Source organism: Centroberyx gerrardi, chromosome 10, assembly GCF_048128805.1.
Source record: "Centroberyx gerrardi isolate f3 chromosome 10, fCenGer3.hap1.cur.20231027, whole genome shotgun sequence".
Taxonomy (NCBI): Eukaryota; Metazoa; Chordata; class Actinopteri; order Beryciformes; family Berycidae; genus Centroberyx; species Centroberyx gerrardi.
In genome coordinates, this window is record NC_136006.1 from 16,084,599 (window position 1) to 16,109,131 (window position 24,533).

The following is a 24,533-nucleotide window of genomic DNA, read 5'->3' on the forward strand; positions in this document are numbered from 1 at the left end:
CGCTGCCAGTGTCAGCTGGAAAACAATGGGAGATATATTTTCATATCAGGCCTACAAGCCAGGACCGTCACCTCTCATCTAATTGAATAAGTAAGTCTTTCAGGTAGATCTGCTGCAGTACTACGCGCCCTTACGTTAACCTTAGACGCCGTCTAAATCTGCAAGGACAAAGGTTTCTAAAAGGCAGTGGAAAAGTTGGTTTTCTTTGTTGAATTAAAGCAGGTGAAAAGTTTCCATTGCTGTCTAGCGGGGATTAAAACCCCAAACTGGTACCGCAAAAAGTGAAATAATCAGTGCGCGATGCTTTAATTTCAATACTCTGTTTTCCTCTCTCTTATTTTTGTAAGCAATTTTTGGATCAATAAAAAGACAGATTAAATGCATCGGTTCCACTAAGCTAGTTACTTTATTGATAATTCATGTGACGACTAGATGATTATTTTCGCTTTGGGCCTGTGCAGTAACAAGTTCACCTCTCGTTTCGATGTCCTTTATGAAAAAAAGGGGGAGGGGGTTTAATTATGTTAATTTGATTCGTGAGCAATCAAATGTACAATTATTCCCCTACCCAAAAAAACGATTACAAAACTGAGATTTCATTAAGCAACCGTTTAAATGTGTTGTCATTAATGGAATATATCAGGCCCATAGAGAAATTACAGAGTAGTTTCCTTCTCATTCTATCCACATGAGGGCAGACTTGCAGCTTTGGTTAACAGGGTAAAATGCATACTTCAGCCAAATTTAGCATGTATCCTTGTCTTGAAAATCAGTCAGTGGGTGTAGGGATAATCCGTTTAACAGAGGTTTTGTTCTTTTATTTTTTTTATTTTAATGGTAACTCCATCTACTAGCCTGAATTCTGTTGTCTTAAACGTGGCAACTTTTTGAAATCTTTAAAAATGTCCCAAACTATCTCATGGTGGTTTTATATCAAACCACTCATTAAACAGTTCCTCTGATGAGTTTGTCGCTATTGGTTTTCTACAGTATCTCATATTTCATTATACTTCCAAGGTAGGCCTATATACATGGGCTATTGCCTAATTTAAAAGCATGTAATGGGCGGTTTATTTTATTTGACAGTACAAACACAGGCAATAGCCAACTGAACATAAACATTATTTTTCAGCGTTGAGGACTAGGCCTACATGGTTTTCAGTTGAACTGATATAATAGTTGTTTTTTCTGGTGTCCTGTAGTTGCAGCATCCTAGTTGCAGGCAGTAATTGGGTTTGAAAGTCATGTTTAAATGATTTCGACATGACTTGGGAAATTTACATAAGATAATTTTAGTCTTTTTTCATAAGACCCTTTAGATGAGGCGATGGAATAACATGTAAAAAGTTTTGTCATCTGAACCTTTAATTTCCAGACTGCGATCTTTACCTGTAGGCCACACAAGCTTACATTTCTTTCTTTGTATTCAACATATGATGGCAGGAGACTGTTATTATTGGCAAAGATCTGCTTCGTATTTCACCTGTTTTTTTTACCTGTTTCATTTTTACCTGTTTTAATATTTTTTTCTATGCAGTGCATTATTATTATTATTATTATTATTATCATTATTATTATTATTATGCAATTGAGTTGTACCCGGTAGTAGTTAATTTTATAGCCATCCCGCAGTCTGTTTGTTTTCCTGTTTTAGACTATTTCATTTGGCAAAATATCAGACACATCTCACAATCTGAGCCAGGATTTGCAGGATTTGTTGAATTGTGCAGCCTATTTTTTTTTTTTTTTTTTTTTTATGTGTGTGTGTGTGTGTGTGTGTGTGTGTGTGTGAGTGTGTGTGTGTGTGTGTGTGTGTGTGTGTGTGTGTGTGTGTGTGTGTGTGTGATTGGTTAATTACACCTGATTAATAAAATATATTAAGGATTTTGTTTTAAATTTCATACGTCACAGGCTATTCAGAATACTGAGAATATTTTGTAACCAATTATTCATATAGCATAAGTAAAATTTGATGTCGCATGCCTTTTAGTTAAATGTTATTTTTCTGCATTTAAATAATGAGATATGGATAATGGACAAGCGTAATTTCCACATTATTTAGCTATTTCTGCCATAACCAAAAGCAGGTTGTAATATATTTTAGTCTTTGTAAATCATGTGTCATTGGGAGAATCTGCATATATGTTTACTTACAGCCAGTTGTAAATATTTGATCTGACAACCATGAAAACATGTAATAACTATATACACATGCTCTCAAATTGCCTAAATACCAAAGATATAATGATTGCAAACTGCGTTTTTCTGTATTTAATTGTTTGTTTGTAAAGACCTGTATAGCGCCAATCTCTGCCACAGCAATCATTGGCTCTGATTGTGGGCCTCTGATTTTGGGTCGATTGATATTTTGAGGCACAAAGTGTTTTTGTTCCTGGGTTTAGCAGGCACACTAGGTGTTTCCCTTGCACACATTTCCATACCTTGCAGGCTAACACAATGGAGCCCCGAGCAAAATAACCCCTGCTAAAAAAAGGCATTATTTTGAACTTTACACTTGAACATCTTATCTGAAATACACCAGTGACTACAACATGCAAATAAAGATATTGTGCTTTATGATTTGTGCAAATAATAAAGGACGATTTTCCATGTCTGTCTTAAGGTGAATTTATTTGACAAAAGAAGTCTTGCAAGAACAATTCATTTTAGCCTATATGCATACACAGAGTTTATGGCAAAGCCTGTTCATTTAGATTTGTGAAATGTTGACCCACATTTTACTTTCTACAGTTGCCTTATTTGATTGTTGATATCTTTCAGGAAATCTAAATAGGCCTAGGTGTTGTCCGGCTATCGACTGGTTTGGTCCTGTATAATTACGACAATGAAGCTTAGTTCAGCTAAATTCCTATGCAAATTGTAAAAAACGGAAATGCAATCAGTGCAGAATTAATAGTGAAACCAATACATTTAAATATAGGCCTAATCATCAGTAATTATTTTTTTATTCAAAGATATTTGGGAGAGTAATTCCAAAATACAGTTCATATGGGCATAAAGTCATGTGAATAGTTCATTTCATCATCAAAAAAAGAAATGGCATTAAATTAAATCGAGCTGGTTACATTCTTTTAAATAGGCTGCAGTTGTCGCCTATGCGCAATGTAGGCTGCACACACGCGCGCGCCCATACACACAGACACACACACATATACACACTCACACACACACACACACACACACACACACACACACACACACACACACACACACACGAAAGGCATGTTGTGCGGATACATTTCACAGTTTTGGCTGTTGAATAGCCCTTCTGTGAAAGGTGCAGTTGAAAGTGAACTATTTTCGGATATGCTGGGTGTCATTTAGATCTGATTCCTTTTATTTTGGGAAACTCTAAGTATAGCCTATATGTGCTCGCGATGCCTCTTTGTGAGTCTCTAAACCAATTTCAAGTCCGTGTTGTAGGTGTCGCTGTTGACCACGTCTGCATCCGAGGTATGAGTCAGTGCGTCTGTGTGTGCAGGGAGAGGAGGCTGCGTCTCAAGGCCATTTTCAAATCTCATTGGTGGGCTTGTCATGTGGTCGGGAGGCATCCTGACTTACACGGAGATTGTTTTTCCTAGATATGTCAGCTTACAAAGGACATCTCTCTCCTCTATAGAACTTAACCCCCCAAAATGTCCTTTCCCAGTAGCTCTCCTGCGGCAAACACCTTTTTAGTGGACTCTTTAATTGGTGCTTGCAGGACGGACAGCTTTTACTCCAACAGCAACATGTACATGCCGTCTGGCTCAGAAATGGGAACTTACGGAATGCAAACCTGTGGACTCCTGCCGTCTTTCGGCAAAAGAGGGGAGGTCAACCACCAAAATATGGGCATGAATGTCCACTCGTACATACCTCAAATAGATAACTGGACTGATCCGAATAGACCCTGCAGAATAGAGCCGCCCAGCCAGATGTCAAATTGTACATTTTCACAGAGCATTAAGGAAGAGAGTAACTGCTGCATGTACTCCGATAAGAGAGTACAAAAAGTCAGCTCGTCAGAAGTCCCCGCATATCCTAACATTATTCCTGAGTCTTGTCCAGTCGATGGCCCTGAGATACCTGTTCCGGGCTATTTCAGACTGAGCCAAACTTATGCGAGTGGGAAGCATCAGGAAAACTACTGCCATGAGACGCCGAGCCCAAACCCAACACTGATGCAGCTCAACCGGGTCACTCCCAAATCGCAGTCGTCGTCATCTTCTAATTTTGCAGAGGTGGAAAAGAAAGCTGAAGATGTTCCGCAAAACCCCGAGACCTCAAGGACACCCGTGCCCGTAGAAAGTCCAGATCCCAAGTCCAGCTCGGAGGAGAAAATCTGCTCCATTGAAGCCTCTGTCTCCAGCCCAGAGTTGCCACAGAAGGAAGGGAAAGGTGGGTTGCCTACAATAAAAGGTTTTTATCGTGTGGCGCTGTAATGCGAAGGCTCCAGCATCATAAAACCCAGTATAAAACACAAACAACCCTAAAGTCGTAATGTTTAATGAGAGCCTTTCTCAGGTTGCAGTAATAGGCAATAGAGAATGGTTTTACCACGCAACAGACATTAGGTGTCTTTTTTCCCTGATATTTTTTAATTAGAATAATTTGCCTTTCTTGAAATGATATTCTTCTATTGCTTTATTTTTAGCAAAGTATTGCACCGTTTTCAGACTCCAAAAAGTTAATATAAGTAGCTCAAATTATTCTAAAATTTTGCAAATTGTTGCAGAAATACAAATTGCAATCTTTCTAATGTTCCTTACATTTAGCCTACATTTGAAGCTGCCCTTTATACCTGCTGTGTAACACTGGATAGTTTGGTCTGCATGTTAACAAGTTAGGGAACGCTGTAAGCTATAATATGACATAGGTAACTACATTTCAGGTTAAATTTAACATTGGCAACGTAAGCAACTAAACTAGGCTTCATAATTCCCTTAAAAGCCATTGTTATCTGCTATAAAGATAAGTAGAATTCATATAAGGTTTCAAGCTGCATAAAGGTTTCGTCCTGGTGTGCGGTTTGGCTGTTTGGGGCCTAATTTCAATTTTATTTTCCTGCTGATTGCATGTAACCCGTGTAATAACACCCCCTGTATAGCATTTATTTTGGGGAAGCATTTAGTAGCCTATATTGTGTGTTATTTCCCAAAGGTGAAATCCATAGCACCAGGTGAGATGTGTTCACATGATGCTCACTGCCATTCTGAAAATGTATCTGCTCTGAATTTTACAGACTGCAAGACTGACACGCCAACAAGCAACTGGTTAACTGCAAAAAGTGGGAGAAAGAAAAGATGCCCTTACACAAAGCACCAAACCTTAGAGTTGGAGAAGGAGTTTCTGTTCAATATGTATCTGACCCGAGAGCGCCGCCTAGAGATCAGCAGAAGCGTCAACCTGACTGACAGGCAGGTCAAGATCTGGTTTCAGAACCGCAGGATGAAACTGAAGAAAATGAGCAGGGAAAACCGCATCCGGGAACTGACCTCAAATCTCACCTTTTCGTGAGCTTGCATGTATTAGTGTTTTGTTGTCTTTTTCCTCCCCTGTTCAGTTTGATGCTATAGTGGCATTGGACGTTTATCTTCAATTTCAACGAAACTGTGACTGTATGCCATTTTTTTTATTACTTTGTGTGGCATTGTGTATTTGTTTTATTTTATCACAGGGTAACACTTAGGTCTTAAATTATTGGAGTAGTAGATATGTTTCCCTCTGCCAGTAGACATTGCTGTTTTATTGTGTCTGAAGATGTCGCAATGACGACCTATTTGGAAAGCATTAGTCTATCTCAGACATGAAAGCACATTTGGTGTCATATAGTGCAAAATTTGTTCTACAGTGAGCGCAAGCCAGTTGCTCAATAGTGAACATGTTTCTATGGGCCTTTAAGTGGCGGCAACCAATGTTAATCTGTGAATCTATTGCATGTTTGTGGCATGTATCCTGCAATAAATAGATTGTCAAACTATCATGTTTTGTATTTGTTCATCCTGCCTAAGTCTATAATTATCTCTACAGCTACCAGCCTTACGCTTTCAAATGCTACACCTACATCATAGCATTGTGTATAGGCGCTATTTGTCTTGGTATCCCTAGTTCATATGGAGTTATAAGAGCAGGAAAAAGCAAGAATGGAGAGTTGTACTTCAGTGTAAGAAGGTAATGGTATTGCAAAATGATAATAATAATAATTCTAATAATGTTCCTTATGTGTCTCTTATAAAATTATTTCAATGAATATTTACAGCTATTGTTTGTCTTCATTTGAGGATGAGCCTGTGCGTATTTTGGGTACATTTTGGGTACGGACTACCAGCAATTAGTTAATTTTTTAGTTGTAAGATGGTGTGAATTGGTTTGCCTATTGTTAACTGCACTCCAGCTCCCCAAAACGAGTAGTCCAATTGAATATTACAGGCTAATATTTTTTAGCCTATTGAACGCAAAAATATGTTACCGTCTGAGAATCACGTAGGAATCAGTAGGCCTAATCAGTAATAATAAGAGTAGGATAACGGACAATGTCCAGTCTCCTCCGCCGTCCGTCTCCCATCTTCCAATGTTTTCGCATAACATGGGTCTACATTGAAGATTGTTTAGAGTTTCTGTGCACAGGCCTACTTTTGTGCATAGTGACAGAGAAAAACAGAGAGAGAGAGAGGGGGAGAGAGAGAGAGGCTTAATCAAATAAACATGTTGCTTTATTTTCTGGCCTGCCCGTAACAAAATCGATAGCCTGTAGGCTACATGGCGGTGTGCAGAATTCAATGTAAATTTTGATGTTCAAGCACAAATTCACAGGTATTGCAAGAATTAGCTCTCCCTTCCCTCTGCGCAATATAGGCCTGTTGCAATGGCCGTTTAGTTGTTTTTTTTTTCTTTTTCAGTATCTGTTAATATAAGATAACATAATGTTTGGTCATTATCTATTATAAGGTAAAATAGAATCGTCAGTCCGATCTAGCTTGCAGGTTTGGCCGATATCTTGGCTATTTCACCTGAAAATGGTTGTTTAGATCAACTGAAGGTCACCAAATTCTGCGCAGTTATAACACGCAAAAAATAAAGTTGTCATTTTTACTAAAAAATGAAATAACATAGGCTACATTACTCTTATTACTCTTAAATCCCACCTTTCAGACAGCTATCTGGACTTTGTTTCTCCGAGTCTGTTTTATTAACGGCATGTATAATCACACGCACCTCATAAAAAATTTATTGATACATAAAGCTTATTGCTCTGCTTTGAGTGAATACAATCATTTCACAAATGCTATTTCCTGGTTAAGTTTAAAAAATGAAACCTAATCCAGAAAATATGATTCTTCACTGGATAGAAATTAACAATGGATACACCGCAGTGTGAACGGAAATGGCGTCTGTTATTTTACAACATGTTATTACATTTATTTTACGAGGACTCCGTAGTCTATAAACCATTTTACTAGCATTAGGGGTATCATGACGATATTATAAGAGTTTTCTGAAACATCAAGATACAGGGCATCCATGTTGATAGGATGTGTGGGGGAAATGTGTAATAATCCTGTGTGAACTAGTCCGGCATCGTCCTGCAGCCACACGCACATGTATGCAAAACGGAAACAAAGCATTAACATTCATTTGGGCGATTGTTTTCTCCCTCCAGTCACGCCTGATGGGGCTTTTTTATTATTTCTGAAATGAAAAGCTAAATTAAACCTCAGGAAAAAAAAAAAATCAGCAAGGGCAGGACTGATTTACTCGCTGTATTGGTAAATATGACCACGTGATCTATGTAACCAATCCCTGTAGATGCAGGCCAGCAAAAATACTATGATTGTTCATAGAGGGACGCTTCCCGTAACAGTGTAACCCTTATTATATGAGTAGGAAGAGATCAAAAAATGTCTACCAGTGGCACTCTCAGTAACTGCTATGTGGACTCTATAATGGGGCAGGAGCCAGAGGATGTGTACGGTGCTCGCTTTATTCAGGCTCCACACACGGTGACCCCAAGGCCATCAGGTGCTGGGGACAACGCAGATTTCTCCTCTTGCAATTTTGCACCAAAGTCCGCCGTTTTCCCGTCGTCTTGGTCCTCGGTTCATCCGCAGGGGATTTATCATCCGTACGTGCACCACCACCACCACCACCACCAGTCCCATCTCTCCGCCTCGGACGGCAGATATGTAGGCGTCCGCTCCTGGATGGACCCTATTTCCAACCACGTTTCTTTTTCCGGCTTTCACTCCAGCGGTCGCCAATATGGGACAAAGCCCGAGGTTTTGCCACCGAAAAGCACCGAGTGTGACACGTTGGAACCGGGGGCTCGACCGGTCGCCGGTGATTTTGCGTGTGGAGTATCCGAGTGTGCAGAAAAAGCGGCTAAAGAGCACATTGGAAGTGATCTTTCGAGCCACAGCGAGCCCAAAGAAGAGAAACAACAACAACTTGACCCAAGTAAGTAAAGGAAATAGCCAGCCCTGATTTACAACCCTAAGAACTGTACGAGCTGGGTGTGTAAAACTGGAGGTTTTACTAACCTATAAAAGTGTCTCGTACTATACCACGGCTCGGAAGAGGAAAAAAACCCGCCCTATACGGGTTATTGCAGGGGTTGCCAAACTTTTTAATGTCACGAACCCTTAAAATAGATACACATTCGACCCCTATTCGATACGATTTTGTCTGAGAAGATTTTGTTGTTCGATATAGGCCTAATTTATACAGAATTATATAACTGTCTATACTCTTGGTGGGGAGGTATCAGTGTCTACAGTAAAACCTATGATCGAACTAGTAATCCTTATGCATTCTCTCATTGTACCTTCTTCAAATGAAATGATGTTGAAATCAAACTATTCCTAATTTTGCTGAGGATCCCCTAGAACCCATTTAAAGACCCCTGGAGGTCCCCGGACCCCACTTTGGGAACCGCTGGCCTATAGCATAGGAAGTCAAATACCCCCAAATTGCAAAGTCAGTGGTTCAAAAACACAATGCACAATCCCTCTCACATTTGTTTTTACTTTATATGTTCTGTATCTCCCCCTTTTTTCAGACAACCCTGCAGCAAACTGGATTCATGCACGTTCAACGAGAAAGAAGCGGTGCCCGTACACAAAATATCAGACTTTAGAGCTAGAAAAGGAGTTCCTCTACAACATGTATTTGACAAGAGACCGACGCTATGAAGTTGCCCGCATACTCGGTTTAACCGAGAGACAGGTGAAAATATGGTTCCAAAATAGGAGGATGAAAATGAAGAAGATGAACAGAGAGAGGAGCAGCAAAGACCAGCTATGAATTACCTGCTGGTGCCATTTCACCCATCTGATCTTTGTACTAAAGAAACCATCAACATAATGAAATTTTGGTCGTTTTTTTTGGTAGGAGTTTAAGTAGACAAACTTATTTTATTTTTCTAGACGTCCTAGGTAGCCTATATGAGTGGAAATGTCAGAATCAATTCATTGGCCAAGTGCATTAAATGTACTGGAATTTGTATTGGTGAAATTGGTGCAGACACCAGCCGAGAACCTTATGTCTCCAGCTATCTGATTTTCTCTCTGGCTTCTTTTTTTTTTTTTTTACACAAGAAACTTGCCTTCATTACATATTGGGGGTATTCAAGCAACTTCATTGATAACCATTTGTTAAGTATCCCCACAGTAGGGAATATGCCTGTGTGTACATTGCTTTTCTAGCTGTTTAGAATTTGGAAATGTATATAAACTGTTTCTCAGCCAAACTACTTTGACTGCTTTTTGTGTCATATGAAAAGACGGAGTTACTGCATCAGTAGGCTGTACATTGACCTATTTTCACAAGTGTTTTTAAGACTTGTAATTGTGAAGAAATTGTTGTCCATGAGATGTTTGTAAGGCTAAAAAGCTTGCTGCTACATACGCCTGCGTTTTGCTCAGAGACCACATTAAGTCAGTGTCAGATCTGGGGATAGGAAAATGTTGATTTTACTCTAAGCATCAATAAATACACTAAGGTGCTATTCTTTTATTAGTTTATTTCTACTGTTTTTACTATGCATGGCAATCGCTGGTACAAAGTTATTTTATGTAATTTAAAAAAAATGTTCACTGACATTTCACTGACAAAATCGTGCCAGACTCCAGAATAACATTCCCAATTTATTAAAATAAATTCCCTGTAAACGGGGACGCACAACGCAAAATCTAAGCTAATTAGAATCATTATTAGACTTAAACTGTTGAGTTTTTACATCTTCTTATTTGCAAAGGAAACAAATTAATCTGTTTGGAGACTCAAGGAATTTAAAATGCAATCCAAAACTGCATTGAAGCCTCTTTATTGAAGAAGGCTACTGTTTTTGAATTGCACTGGTCCTGTAAGTTCAAAATAGTGGATTTCATTTGAAATGTAGAGGAACTAGTAATAAAGTGTTTACGATTGGGAGAGGTGTTGCGCGGATTTCGAATTTATTGTCCAACTTGTACGTATAATTACTTTAAAGCAGGAAGAAACGCGGTCCAATAAAGCTATAGAAATGGCTAGACGTCTGGCCTAAATGAGTTTATGGGCCAGGCCAGTAATTACACTCTCCTTTGAAACTCTCTTTCTTGGGTGTTTGCGTCTGTTGCTGACAAACAGAAATGTAGACACTTTTCTACAGGGTGTCTGGTCGATGAATGGTCTGAGAGGAAATCACCCCCACCTTAATGGTCACGTTTATTCATCAACTCCATTTCCCATTGATGGGACAAAACTTAACTTTGACTGCAGTCCGATGACATCTTACCTTCAAATCAATTTCATTTTTGTTTAAATAATTCATGAAGAACTCGGCTATGTGTCCTAGTTTTACCCTGCAGACTAGACCCGAAAAAATGTTAATTATAGGGTGAAATACTTTGCAAATTTCTGATACATCTAAATCCTGCAGAATCAAATTAATTAGCTGCGACATTTTTTCCTAAACACATACAGGCCAAAGCTACTGAAGTCGGTAGAAGTCTTATCCATTTACTTCATCTCCAAAAGCAGTCACCTTATTAGAAAAGTCACGAGAGCGCTAGAGGGCGATGTTGTTCTTTTAGAGTCAGTTTGCTATCTACTCACAGTTGGAGATACATAACAGATCTATGGACCATACCGTAATCCATTAATTCATAGCCTATATAACTATAGCCTATGGACAATCATGTAAAGCGACAACAAACAAACAAACAAACAAACCCTGAGGATCCTTCATAAAACTGGAGCAATCTTTCAAATTGTCATCCTCAAAGAAAATGTACTCAACAGTCTAATGGGTTTATTTTAAGTGTCTTTTACAACAGCATCCATAATAATAATCATGATAGATTTCGTCATGATTGTAAAACTGTTCAAAAGTTCGAACAAGGAACTTCTATAACCAGTAGAAAGCATTAAAGTCCCAATCCAGGAATTTTGAAGTGTCTTAGATGCTGGTACATACAGATTCTTAAGTCTCGTCACAACTTTCAGACCCCACCTTTACTCAAAATACCAGTCCATTTTCATCTCATGGTTACAGTGATGGGTAAATAAAAAGGCGAGGAGGCTAAACTTACAGTCAAGGCGAACAACAACAAATAGATACTTTCAGAAATGCATTCATTTATTTCGTTTTTCCCTAAAATAGCCTATCCTCATATAGCCTACTATGAATTCAGATATTTAAGTCAGTCTAAAAAGGTGGGCAAACTCTATTCAGGACACAAAAAGGTGGGTAAACTGGGTCTAGGTGGATTTACCCTCCAGCATCCCTGTTTAAAGACAAGACCAACATGAACAGTTAACTATAAGAAAGTCCTCGTCTAATTTCCGGCAAAACCCATTCAAAGCCACACTCAGCTGCCCACCTTATCTTTTGGATAAGTGTAAGTGCGTTCCCGTAGAAAAATACATCATAGGCCTATTCTCCCTGCGAGATAATGATAATGACAGCATATTTCATGTGTAAACTCAGTAGTGTTTCCGGGGCTGTGGAAACATTAAGCCGACACTATGGAGCCTGCTAGTTTTCCCAGGATTTTACAGCATCAAAACACAGGTAAACCCCATGTTTAACAGGAATATTTTGCGCATTGTCGCTCAAATTCAGCGTGGATGTTTTTTATTCCAATCCACTGAAATAAACAAAGCGTGCATAGTGGAGCGACTGTGGCACCAGAGGTGGCGCTATATTCTGACTGCACATTGGGCCTTGAAAAAAAATAAAAAAATAGCCTACTAGAGTTTTTTTCCCTCACCAAAAGGAACTATATAATGAATTTTAGAAAGATACTATACAAATATCACAGTAAAACTGTAACATTAACTATAATAGCCTACATGAACATTATACGAATACAATTAAGTACAATAAAAAGGAATAAAACGATTTAAAATGCAATGAATGTCACAATAATGTCATTGTAAACCCACAAGTGAGTTTCACAGACACTCTATACATCCCTGTATTATAAGAATATAGTGATTTTCCGCTAGGGTTCCCATGTGGGGCATATTGACTGGAATTAATACCGGTGTATTGAGGTAGGCTATTTGATATCCACTAAGTGTTTTTTACATTTCTGGTACAAGGGAAAACCCGCTTTAAAGAGGTTTAAACAGCTTACGAGTCCATTTGAGACATTTGATGAAAATGCCATGCGAACCGCATAGGTATTATTTTGTTTCTCAGAAGTTGCTCCGTTGTGTTTTGATCCATTGTCTGCAGAGGAAGAAGATGAGTCGCCTCCTCAGTGTATATCCTATTTCCCGAGCAGTACAAAGTGATCATTACTGGGTTTAGCATGTCATCTTCATTAAATGTGATGGTTGTCATGAGGTTTCGAGCTGTTAAATGTAGATTTTCAGATGCACTGGAAGCCTATATGGCAGCACTCAGTCAGCACAAGATGGATATACCAAAGATGAGCTAAAGTGATAGTTTGCTTCATGATCCACTGAGTCCTTGATGAATTAACGTGTGTACATAGAACTCAGCTGTAAGACTGGTGACTGTGTGGTGGCTGTCACGGCTGAAAACTTGACCCACGAGTGACGATGTTCAACTTGTCGTCATTTGAAACAAAGCCAATGATGAGGCTGACTCCGTTTACACGCAATACTACTATAGCTCTTTCTTTGATAATGAGAGTGATTCGATTAAGATGTTCGTCATGCATAAAGGAGCTATGTTCTGTTAATATCCTAATTTCCATGCAATCATACACACTGCTTGATTATTGATAGAATACATCGTCATGTGCCTCTTCCCCTATAGGTCATCAGTGAGGTCAACTATTTCCCTCCTCTCACGAACTGCAGTCATGTCGCTCCCATGGATTTGCTGTTGCTCCCATGTAACTTCAAGCGCTTTACCCAGTGCTGAGACTTGTGTCAGGGAGGCTGGGCGTATAGCCAGGCAAAGACTGTAACTGTAAAAATAAACAACTAAAGATGTTTGACATGCGTCGCAAAAAACAGGCTTTCACGGAACGTGGTTAACATGTTCAAACAGTTCCTCAATAATGTGGAAAAACTGTTAATAATATGAATGTCCTTCAAAGTAGCATAATTACAATATAAAATACATTTTTAGGGAAAATGTGTAGGCTAACTGGAGGAATACTAACTGAAAGCACCTAAAGTAAGGATGAAGTCTGAAGTGAGACATATTTCAGAGAATATGAGTTTGTGAGTAGAAACCATTTTAGAGTATACTGCCTTCCTGGAAAACAATGACTTTTAATTTAGTTCAGATAGTGGAAATGGCAGCATGATGAGCATCACTGCCTTAGATCAGTGCCCTCAATCAGTATCCCATTGAGTGGCCTAATTTGATAGTTTGCGAGTTTTTGGAATAGCCTGCAAGTTTTTTATTTGTTTATTTATTTTGTAATCATTGACTGAATTAAAGAAGGTCTGGGAAGCACCTTGACCACCATGTATTTTATAGCTCCCACAGTGAAATAGTACCATCATGAGACATTACACAGTGGATCAACTTACATTGCTGAGTAGTTTGCAATTTCAATGGAGCTTCTAGTGTAAGAGTTAGTTATAAATAGAAGCCCATGGACGGATTGCTAAAGTGGCTCAGCATATACATCCAGTGACTGTGCGATTTTACAATATTGACATACAAGGTGGTATGGAACTGGAATGGGATTTCTAGCATGAAGCTTGAAAAAGGTCAAGTCTCCCATTGTCTACTATTTGTTTTTGTTCATTAAAAAAGCAACAGAATTGCAATACAACGGAAGTGTATGATGCACTTTGAACAGCAGGTATCCTGTACATCCTAGAGTGAATTGTGACGTCAGCGGCCCCTCACACTCTTAACATGCCTGAACATTCTACCATTCATTTCTATGGAACAATGATTAGAAAGAAAAAAAACGAAACATTAGATGGAGTGTTAAAGACGTGAATACAAAAGTATGGCTGAAGTATAAAATAAAAATTGGATCAGTAAAGTATATAGTGGCTATACACTGGGACGTTATAAAGAATTCAGGGGTAGATAGCACATAAAGAGAGAGAAGATGTTATATATTGTTAGAATGAACAGTGGGAATAGAATGAGTGTGCTGGCCCACTGAGTGAACTGTTGTCACATCTAGATCGCAATAATCTGACACCAAAGGTGTTGGTGTGCATGTAAACAATATTTCTAATAAGCAGCCATTTATTTTCTTGATGATACAATGCTATCTACTATAGGCCTATATATAGGCTACAGTACTATTCAGTATACTTGAGTCAAGGTTGTTAATCTGATATAGACCAATGAATGTTATGGTTGGCAAAAGCAGAGGTATATCAAACTCTTTGGTCCTAAAATTATTAGTGCAAATCATAAAGTGCTTTAAGAATACATTCTCAACTTAGTAAACAATTTCTGCATCGCTTGGTTGATTGGGTGAAGAATTAATCCGTGTGGGCCGTGCAGAAAGGACAAATAAAGCTCCGTAATGAAAATAAATAAATTGTAACGACATTTGAATGAGATATTTAATGAATGCTCTAAAATGTTAAATGTTACTATTTTCTAGGCAGAAGTTCTAATAATGACAGTATTCCATATAGGCCTAGTGAGTGGAATTCGCTGTATTTAAAAGTTGCAGTGACAATTTTAGCTTGGATTTTTTTTAATAGGCCAATGTTCTGGAACTCAAAATATAAAATATGAAAACGTATTTAACACACACACACACACACACACACACACACACACACACACACACACACACACGCACACACACACACACACACACACACACACACACAATCAATGGCTAATTTACTGAACTGGATTTACTTTACGTTTGAAAGGTTATATGGAAAGGAACATTTGGCGGAGTGCTTGAATGGAATAAGTTGTTGACTATGAGAGAGGCAATCAGACTAATTGATGTCAATAATGAAGTCATGGAAACCAGCTAGGGTGCTAAGCTACCACAAACGTCCTATATTCTATTAGTTAAGAGTTTCTTGTTCTATCAGTTAGAAATTGGGCTAATATCAAACCAATAGGTGGAACAGATTGAAGAACCTTAATCGTAATATGCCTATTATGAAAAATAATTTCCTGTTTAGTTTTCCTTTCTTACAGACTCGTGATGGCTTCAAGGAAAGTCAGATTATTCATTTCCCCTAATTTTACTTCAGGAGTTCAGTTTGTGTTACAGCCCATCAGTCCATATTCACATTTAAAAAAGCTTAAGTCGCTTTAGCACAGTTTAATTATATGATCCTTAGCTTTATTATTAGCTTGTAAACCTGTAGCAGAGACCCTTTGCTTTCCCTGATCAAAGGAAAAGGCCAATATGTGTGAGTGTGCTAGATTCATTTTCAGCCCTCCACCATTCACTTACCGTGGGCTGGTTCACCAGCATATCACATACTGGGGCTACTGGATTCCTTTCCAGTGCAAGCGTTTTTTATTTTTTTTAGACATCTTAATTAAAAGGCAGTAACATCATGCAGTAAAGGATGTCCAGAGAAATAATCCTGCATTTTAACACTGACACTAAAACCAATTCTACTGTGAACTTCATCCTGAGATTGTTTTACAATATGACCTTGTACTGATGGACTATAGTGAATCAGGTTACAATAGTTTCATAGTTCCGGTGTAATGCAGCAATTCCAGATCGCTTGCATCACACACAGACAATAAGATAGGAAACCAGAGACCGGGCCACAGTGGCCGGACTATAAATCGCCCAGCGGTGAGTCTGGCATGCGACCAAATGAACGAGAATGAAATGAAAGCAATCCCTTCTCATATAATCACATGGCTGGAACTTGAATTTTGGCTCTTCTCGTGGGTCAAAACCTCACACATTATCATATCAAAATACTTACTAATACTAATACGTTTTCCCCAATTTGGATATTTTGGAATAACACTGTGTCCATATAGAGAGATAAATTATAGTTTCCAAGCAGAGGGTTCATAGAATCTCTGCTTCACACGAGCCTGCACATATGCAATAGGCTATGTTCAACGGTGAGCACACGCACACGCACACGCACACGCACACGCACACGCACACGCACACACACTAAGAGACACAGACAGACACTAGACACACAATAAACCTCTTCTCTCATCTAGAATTAAGCAACAAGACAGAGAAGGCCATGGTAACAATACTGTTTTTGATTGAGATTTAATTTTCTTTTTTTCTTTTTTTTCCACATCAATAATAACCACTTAATCTGGTTTATGCAATATCCTGTCAACAGTTGGTGCACATATTTCAATGTTATTGTTCGAAAAACAACAACGACAATAACAAAAACATGAATCTCGTCCGACCATTGGTGCAATACTGGTCGACGCAACAACCACTGTAAAAGGTGGATGACAAAGGCTTTAATTCATCCAGATTAGGTGTTTTGTTTTTGAATTGATTGCTGGACATAAATATGTTTCATTCAGCATTTATCAGCAAAACTGCTATCATCATTTTGCCTCAACTAAAACGAAAATGGGTAAAATGCATCTACCCCTAATATTCTGTTTTCTGTTTTATTGTAAAACAGAATATAGCCTATATTTTTTTATGTGAATAATTACCATGGCTTATATAGGAAATGCAGCTAAAGGGCAAAACAGTTATGCAAAGGATGTAGTCTAACTGCACTTTTGCAAGATACTGCATTTGTTGATTTAATAATGGCAGAATTCCCGATTCCTGGTAGGATTTCAGAAACAAGAAAAGCTCTTGTTTTTCTCCAGAGGACTTGGAAGGGCCTCAGCTATTATGCGCAAAGATGGGAAGAATTGCTGCAGTCGAAATTCCTTTTTGTAAGAGGACAATTTACAACTTGGTAATAGACCTTTTTATGTGCCTCCATCGCCTGTCATTGGATGCCACTGGTCATGTGTGAGAGGCAAACGTCTTCATGGCCCTTTTCCTGATTTCCCAGGCGATTTTTTCCCACTGCATTCTGCCTCTATGGCGTTCAAACCAATACGCCCCGGTCTCCTTTCTTAAAAATTGCCAGTCTTTCGTTTCATAAAAGTCTGGTCAGCACAAGTTTGCGGCACTAGACTGCTCATTCTCCTGGATGGCCAGAGGATCGATTCCACTTTCTGCATATCTGACCTCAGAGAGGAGCATCGGCTCTTCACAGCTCTATCAGCATGCAATACATAGGTGAAGCTAAAACAATAAACATGGATTACCTACCGCCTATAGGTAAGCTTTCTGTGTGATAATGCATTTTCAACATTTCTGTGTTTGCCTGTGCAGTTTGATCGATAGCTTCCTGTTTCATTCGTCATGTAAATGAGCAGCAGCTTAGTAACTTTCAGGCATATTGATTCGACATGTTGCCGGATGTATTGAAATAAATTGTTTGCATACTTAACAAGCAAACTTATTTAAAATAGGTGATAATCTACTGAGTATTGTTGCAAATTTGCTTTGATTGTAGTTATAATGTAAGAATCATAAACCTTTTAAGAAAGACATTTTTAATTTTATCAGCTTGATTTTCAAATTGACATCAAAATGTTCAATGTTGTTTCTTGGAAATGCATTTAATGTTTTACGTGGCCTGCCTAAAAACAATGATGACATTCTACCTTGTACCTCAAGCTTTCATCTGCAGAAATGTAGTATGTATTTGTTCATTGATGATGGAGTCAGAGAGTTCTGAGCAGCAGTTTGACATGCAGATAATTGTGTGCACTCATTTTCTCATAGCTGTGAAATGAATCCCATCTTTTGTACTGAACTTTCACCGTCAGTCTGAGGCAGCATAGAGTTGCTTGATTACAACATTTATTTTAAACGGTTCTGTATTCAGGAGCAGCTTGTCAGAGTGAGCAGTGAACAAACCTAACTTCACATTATCTTATTTTGGATTTCTTAACAAACAAGAAAATCTGCAGTGATGAACCCACTGTATATTTTTTATCCTAGTATGCACATGCATAAATGCTGCAATATAACAAACAAAAAAAACAAATCTGCTTCACTATTTTGAAATGAAATGCAAGCTTGCCAATAGAACTTCAGTTTTCATAGCTGTTTTCAGCTGCTTGGAGAAGGGGCCAACTGAACAAAGACAGTATTTCACTGTTGCCTGACAGGCAGCTGCGAAAGTATTTACAGCCTTACTGCAATGCGACAAAATGGATCCTGGAAGACAGGCACAAGTGGGAGCCTGAGAGAATTAGAAAGGACTGGCTTTGTGTTATTCCTGTCAACAATACCCATAGCTTACATATTCTACATGTGTTTGGTATATTTAATTAAATCGAGCAATGTCAGTAAGATGGCTACAGGCCCTGCACACTATTTAATAGATATTTCCCTTGAATGGACTGTGGCTTCCCCTGGTCATCCTTGTTTGTTTAAATCTAAACAAGGATGTAGTCTATTCAGATATTCGGTTATTTGGGATTATCGTATGTCAAGGCACATGAGACCTTTTGCAGACTAATATCTCTTCATATCAAACTGTATAAAACCTAATAAGCTACTTTATTTCTTTAAACCCACAAAAGACAAAATACATGTTCTTTTTGTTTGGTTAGGTTACTTACTGTTTGGTTTCTCAGATGGAGAAATTGATTCATTCTTTGATTAATTTTAGGAGCAACAAGTTTGTCTTGCTCCTAAATGAATAACATCCACACTGCAAAACATGTCCATCTTAACAAGTCAGTTAGTCTCATATTCAGTCTTAAAATCTTGTTTTCCCCAAAACAAGAAAAAAAATCTTCAAAAGGGGTGAGATAATTCTCCTCGTTTCCAACGCAGTTTCACCTAATTCGAGATTTTTTTTTAAAACAAGTGAGAATGTCTATCAAGAAAATTACACTTGAATAAGCAAAAACGAAACGAGTTGATTTGCATATGAAACGTGATGGATTATTCCAGCCCACTGACAGGTTTTTATCACTTTGTTTTAAGAAACATACGATTTGAATACTCAATATTAAGTTAAATTACTTAATAAAATGGACACTTTTTGCAGTGGGATGGGGAAGCTGTTAAAATGCCAGCAGAAGGCGCTATTGCCCAACAGTCAGTCCCTCTGCTCTCATTCAGCGGCCTCTGACTGAACAGTGTGATTGGCTGAAACATGTGGTCATGTGATCAAGCTCATTTTTGGAAGTGGTTCTGGAGAATTATTGGGTGTGTGGCTCCGGATGTGACATATGAAGGCGAGCCACTGTTTAAATGGCAGATAGGGCTCAATTCACTGTTTTTGGGCTGTTGTTGGGATGACAAAATGTGTTACTATTCTATTTAATGAGGCTTAATAGGCGCGTTTGGTGCTATGTGGGATGTTTGTGTCTTCAGGTACTATACAGAACCACACTCATATGCCAGGCTATACTATATAGCATCAGTTTAAAACCAAGCCGTTGATTATTGTTATTTATTAATCTCAAGCACTGTGGATACTTTGCAATGTGAATCTGGGTCATCTAACGCCAGTTCTGGTTAAACTGGTTGAAGATGCCAACTTCAGCATACTGTGCAAGTTCTTAAGAAGTTGCTCTCCAACTACAACAACAATTTGAATATTTTTACACAAGCTGATTCTTAAACACCCCACGTGACATAGTTTGAGCCTGTGATTTGAACCTCCTTTTCACTGGGATGATGATGTCAATGAAAGGGGTCTTAAGGAAACCATAACAGATACAAACAGACCAATAATCATAGGTGGACCAGGAAGAACAATGACTATACTGTATACTGCATTTATGTAGGCAAAAGACCATGTACAAACCATTAAACCACTGAAAGAAAAACAGTAAGTGCCCATTAATGGTTCTTCAAACAGCAGTCATGTAGTAGACTGATACTTAGTGATGGCTGAACACCCAGGAGGCCACACAGGATTTTTGCCCTCAAAGCATCTCCGGGGAAATAACTTTTTTTTATGGGCCATGCATGTAAAAACGACAAGCCCCTTTGATGTCCTTCCATTTTTCATACCTGTCCCACAATGATAACCACCCAAATGTCAACATCATCCCTTACTAGTTTGGACAGGGAGGGAGAGGTGGAGCAAAAATATGCTTTGCACTCTGGGATTGGCCGGGAAGACTGAATGACATCAATCCTAGTGGCTGGTCCACTCGGGAGAAAAATGTATTTGAGCACAAGATGTTGATGCACGCTCGATGTTTTTGTAATTAGGCTATAGAAGTCACAAGGCCTCAGTGAAGAGGGAGCTTAATCAGGCCTGTCCTCATTTTAAATAATAGGTAGAAGAAATGGAAATGTTTCAGTGGAAAATAAAAGAAAGGAAAAACTTACAAGTTGTGTTTTGTAGGACAAGTCATACCGTTTTATTGCCAGTAATAGGCCTATTATTGCTTAGAGAAACAGGAAAAGTATCGGCTTATCCTGGACTGTTTTTTGCTTAACCATTGCAAAGTAGGCTTAAGTTATTCAAAACCAATACAATACAAAAAAAAATACAAAGTGTTTTCTATGTGTAGATTGACAAAGTTACAACCACCCTATCAGCTTCTACATTTCAGGTTAGGCGCCTTTTCCTCAGTGACATCAGTGTAATCGTCGTTATTGAATAAGTGCAACTTTGAGGGTTATTTATGGACCTGTGCGGTGTTGTGAATGGCTGTGGGGGAACACGTGATGCCATTAAAGTTTGTTTTATGGCCTGGGACTTGACAAGCCAAAATATAATTCTCATTGTGTATTAGTAAGACCGTCCAGATGGGTTGGAATAGAGCTTGAATTGGCAGGGAGCTGTAGCCTAAGCTGACTTTTTCCTCAATATGGACGCATTTGTTCGACGCTGTCCGATGTGTTGCGGTCTTGGTGGTAAGCTGTGTTTTATCCTTTGCCGGTGGTATGGGCGTGTGATGTCACATGCATGGTGCTATCGAATATACTGTTCCCCTGCCTCCAAACAGGGCCAGTGCTGCTCAGGACAGAAAGTTATAGCTGTACGTGTAGATGGGCTGCTGAGGGGTGGGGGAAGTTAATCTTATTATTATATCTGCCTTTGGTTTCAACTGGATGTACGACGATCTTGCAAGGTTAAGACTTTATCAATGCATTTCTGGGTGGCTGATAAGTTTGCACCTACTCATGTTATTCAATTTGTTGGTTTGATTGACTGCTCCATGAATAGAAACGTGGTAGCTATAGTGGCTTTAGGAGGCAGCATATTTGCTTGGGGGTGACAATTCAACCTGTTGTCTCCAGACTCATCTTTTTGCAGTTTTCTGAAGTGCTTGGTGTACTGGATTATAGGTCTATACTGGGTTAAAGTAATGCACATTTTTGTCCAATTACGAATCTGCAGATGTCTGTTGTATCCGTTCGCTATAATTCCTATAAATCACAATTCATTTGTAGTAAAATATAGTTAGGCTACAGTACAGTTTGATCCATAATGATGTGAATTAAGCACACAAACCAGAAATAGGATATGGGATTAGCGTTGGGCTGCCAACAAAATAGGCCACATTTGCTCTTTTTTCATATTTGCCTTTACTCCTTTCCTTCCATTCACTAGGCCTAATGCATTTCCTCTGGGCCTATAAATAATTTATTGCGTCAGCAGTCCTGTAATAAATGTGGCCTACTAATAGTCAATGAATATCTTCATTCAGAGTAGAGAAGGGACTAAGAATTTAATTTCCATTATTGTCAGTCAGATAAACTCTCCTTCACCTGACCCGAACATGAGGGTATTTATTAGTAAAATTATTCTCGATGTTGGTTTTGATCTCAAATATTCAATCGGGACAAAACGGGACATTTTTGTAGAATAATTTTGTAAAAAGACACAAGCTAAACGAGTTAGCCTTTCAATTAACACAAGCAGCGAGGAAACGCTGACTTTATCATTCTTTTGTTCTCCAGAAGCCTGAATCTCGGCTTTGACCCGTCTGAACGAGTAGCAGGGCAAGGTGAAAGACAGGTCAGGCTGTCTAACAAATATTAAAATGTGATGTGCAGGAACGAATTTTTACAAATAGGCCTACTTTCATCTATATTTTAACTGCGGCCAAAGCTAAATAACGAAAATTGTATGTTTTTGTTGAAATTTCAATTATTTTCTAGATTGCAGAGACCTTTGTACAAGGAGGATCAACAAAAAGCGTCAAGTCTACAGCAGAGTATTGCACAAATAATCCTGCTTTCAGTTTAAATGTGATATACATTCACATGCTGTTTTAGGCCTGTACTGGAACTCACAATTGTACAATATGTATCAAGCTGAAACTGTTACACTGTAGCCAAAATGTTACAGAACACCAAACTAACATCACTTAAACCAGTTAATAAATAACCACATGCAAAGAAATTGCTTTCCTATCCAATTAATTCCTCTTATTAAGGAAGAGTGGTCTGTAGGCCCAGCTCAAACTTTTTCAGCTTGAACTTGTTTAACAATGTGCTATGAACCCAGTCTCACATATAGCCAAGTGTGCTTCAAACCCAAAATTATATTAAATCAAACCTGAGATTGTCCTATCGTTTAATTCTGTTATAATAACAGAAATTCACTGAAAGCTGTATGGGTCTAGTTGTCCTCTATGCTGACAAAATATCATGTAGGTCCCATAAGACATTAAAACTGACACTGTTGAGCGTCTGTCGCATTGACGTACAGCTTTGTTAGAAATATATAGGTAAATATAAAAAATAAACTGCTGAATTTGTGTAGGCCTATTGTTTCCCTTCATATAGGCCTATAGGCTTTTGTCGACCCATACACGCTATATTTTTATTCGACTTTTGCCCGTATGCCCTTGATCTAAAGGGAAAAAATGACGACCAGAGGGAACTTTTGCTGGTCCGGCATTTGTAATAAAACAAACCAAGTATTCTCAATATTAATGCGCTTGTAAAGGCTGTTTCAGAAGGATTTGCAATGGCCGCCGTGGTGGTTAGTTAATGGATCATGAGGAATTGGTAAACTTTTGCACCCTTTGAGCTGTCAACAGGACAGAAAATAATTGAACTTTTTGATATGTTTGTAAATGATTTGGTTTGACCCCCATGGCCTTTAGCCTCATCTTTTGGGCAGTGGTGATAGTCTATCTCAGCACCCGGCTGGTAAACTAGCATGTACCGGGATCTGTTGCTGGGTTAGGGTTGCTCCTCCAGTTTGGCATATCTTTGATTTTGACCTGACAACTTGCAAAAGTGGTTTCTATTCTTAGTCAGAAAGAGAATTATTCTTGTTGTGAACTTGAACTGTGATTGATGGAAGTGGAATAGCCTGCAGAAACTTGAGGTGACCTGAGTTAGCCTACCTGACTCTGATATTTTATGGCTTATGCTTGTCATTTACTGCTGAAATTGATAGGATCATCCTGTGCAGAGGTGGCCTGTACAGGTTTTTTTGTTTGAGAAGCTGCATCTGACATCACGTTTTGATTTAAAGGAATGATCAGTTTTTGCGTCAAACAACACAAAGATGATATAAAAACATAAAAGTCAATATTCAGCTTGTAACAGAGATACATGATAAAGGACGAATTGTGACGCAATGAAATGAACACTTCCTGCTTCAATGAGAACAGAATAGGTTAAGACTGAATTAATATGGAAATATAGGCTAACTAATAACCTGAGTCAAATATTATAAAAAAAAATACCTTTGAAGGTTTGTTTTACCCCACATGGGTGCCAGATGTGATATGCCTCTTCATTTCTTGTGTAACCTTATTTCTGTGATTTATTTTTTCTCTTCTTTTCTTTGTCTTGATTGCGAAGCACCTTGTAAACTTGATTTTGGAAAAGTACTGTACAAATAAAGTTATGATTTGAGACTAAAAGTGGGGAGTCTTGCATCCCGTCGTCTATATATACCCTGTAGAACCGAATTTGTGTGATAAAACCACAGTCACAGATTCGATTCTAGGGGAGTATATGGTCGATGAAAAAACTTCGATATATTGACTTTTTGCCGTCTTATTAGGCATTTCTTGCTTGATATAGCCTAGCTGTCAAGTGCTACAGTGACATTTAAAGTGTTTATCAGCCTTCATATATTGAATGAATGTGAGATTGAAT

General features: G+C 38.5%; 2 protein-coding genes across 2 annotated transcripts; both read left to right on the plus strand.

Moving 5' to 3' along the window:
* The first annotated feature begins 3,604 nt into the window (after positions 1-3,604).
* On the plus strand, positions 3,605-5,520 carry hoxd10a (homeobox D10a). The gene is given in 3 exon segments (XM_071917913.1): positions 3,605-3,649; positions 3,651-4,401; positions 5,246-5,520. Coding segments are annotated over 3 exon segments (1,071 nt in total).
* Positions 5,521-7,901: 2,381 nt separating this feature from the next.
* Positions 7,902-9,636, plus strand: hoxd9a (homeobox D9a). The gene is made up of 2 exons (XM_071917943.2): positions 7,902-8,457; positions 9,059-9,636. Exons 1-2 carry the CDS (start codon positions 7,902-7,904, stop codon positions 9,301-9,303), a joined length of 801 nt encoding a protein of 266 aa, XP_071774044.2. The 3' UTR covers positions 9,304-9,636.
* The last annotated feature ends 14,897 nt before the right edge of the window (positions 9,637-24,533 follow it).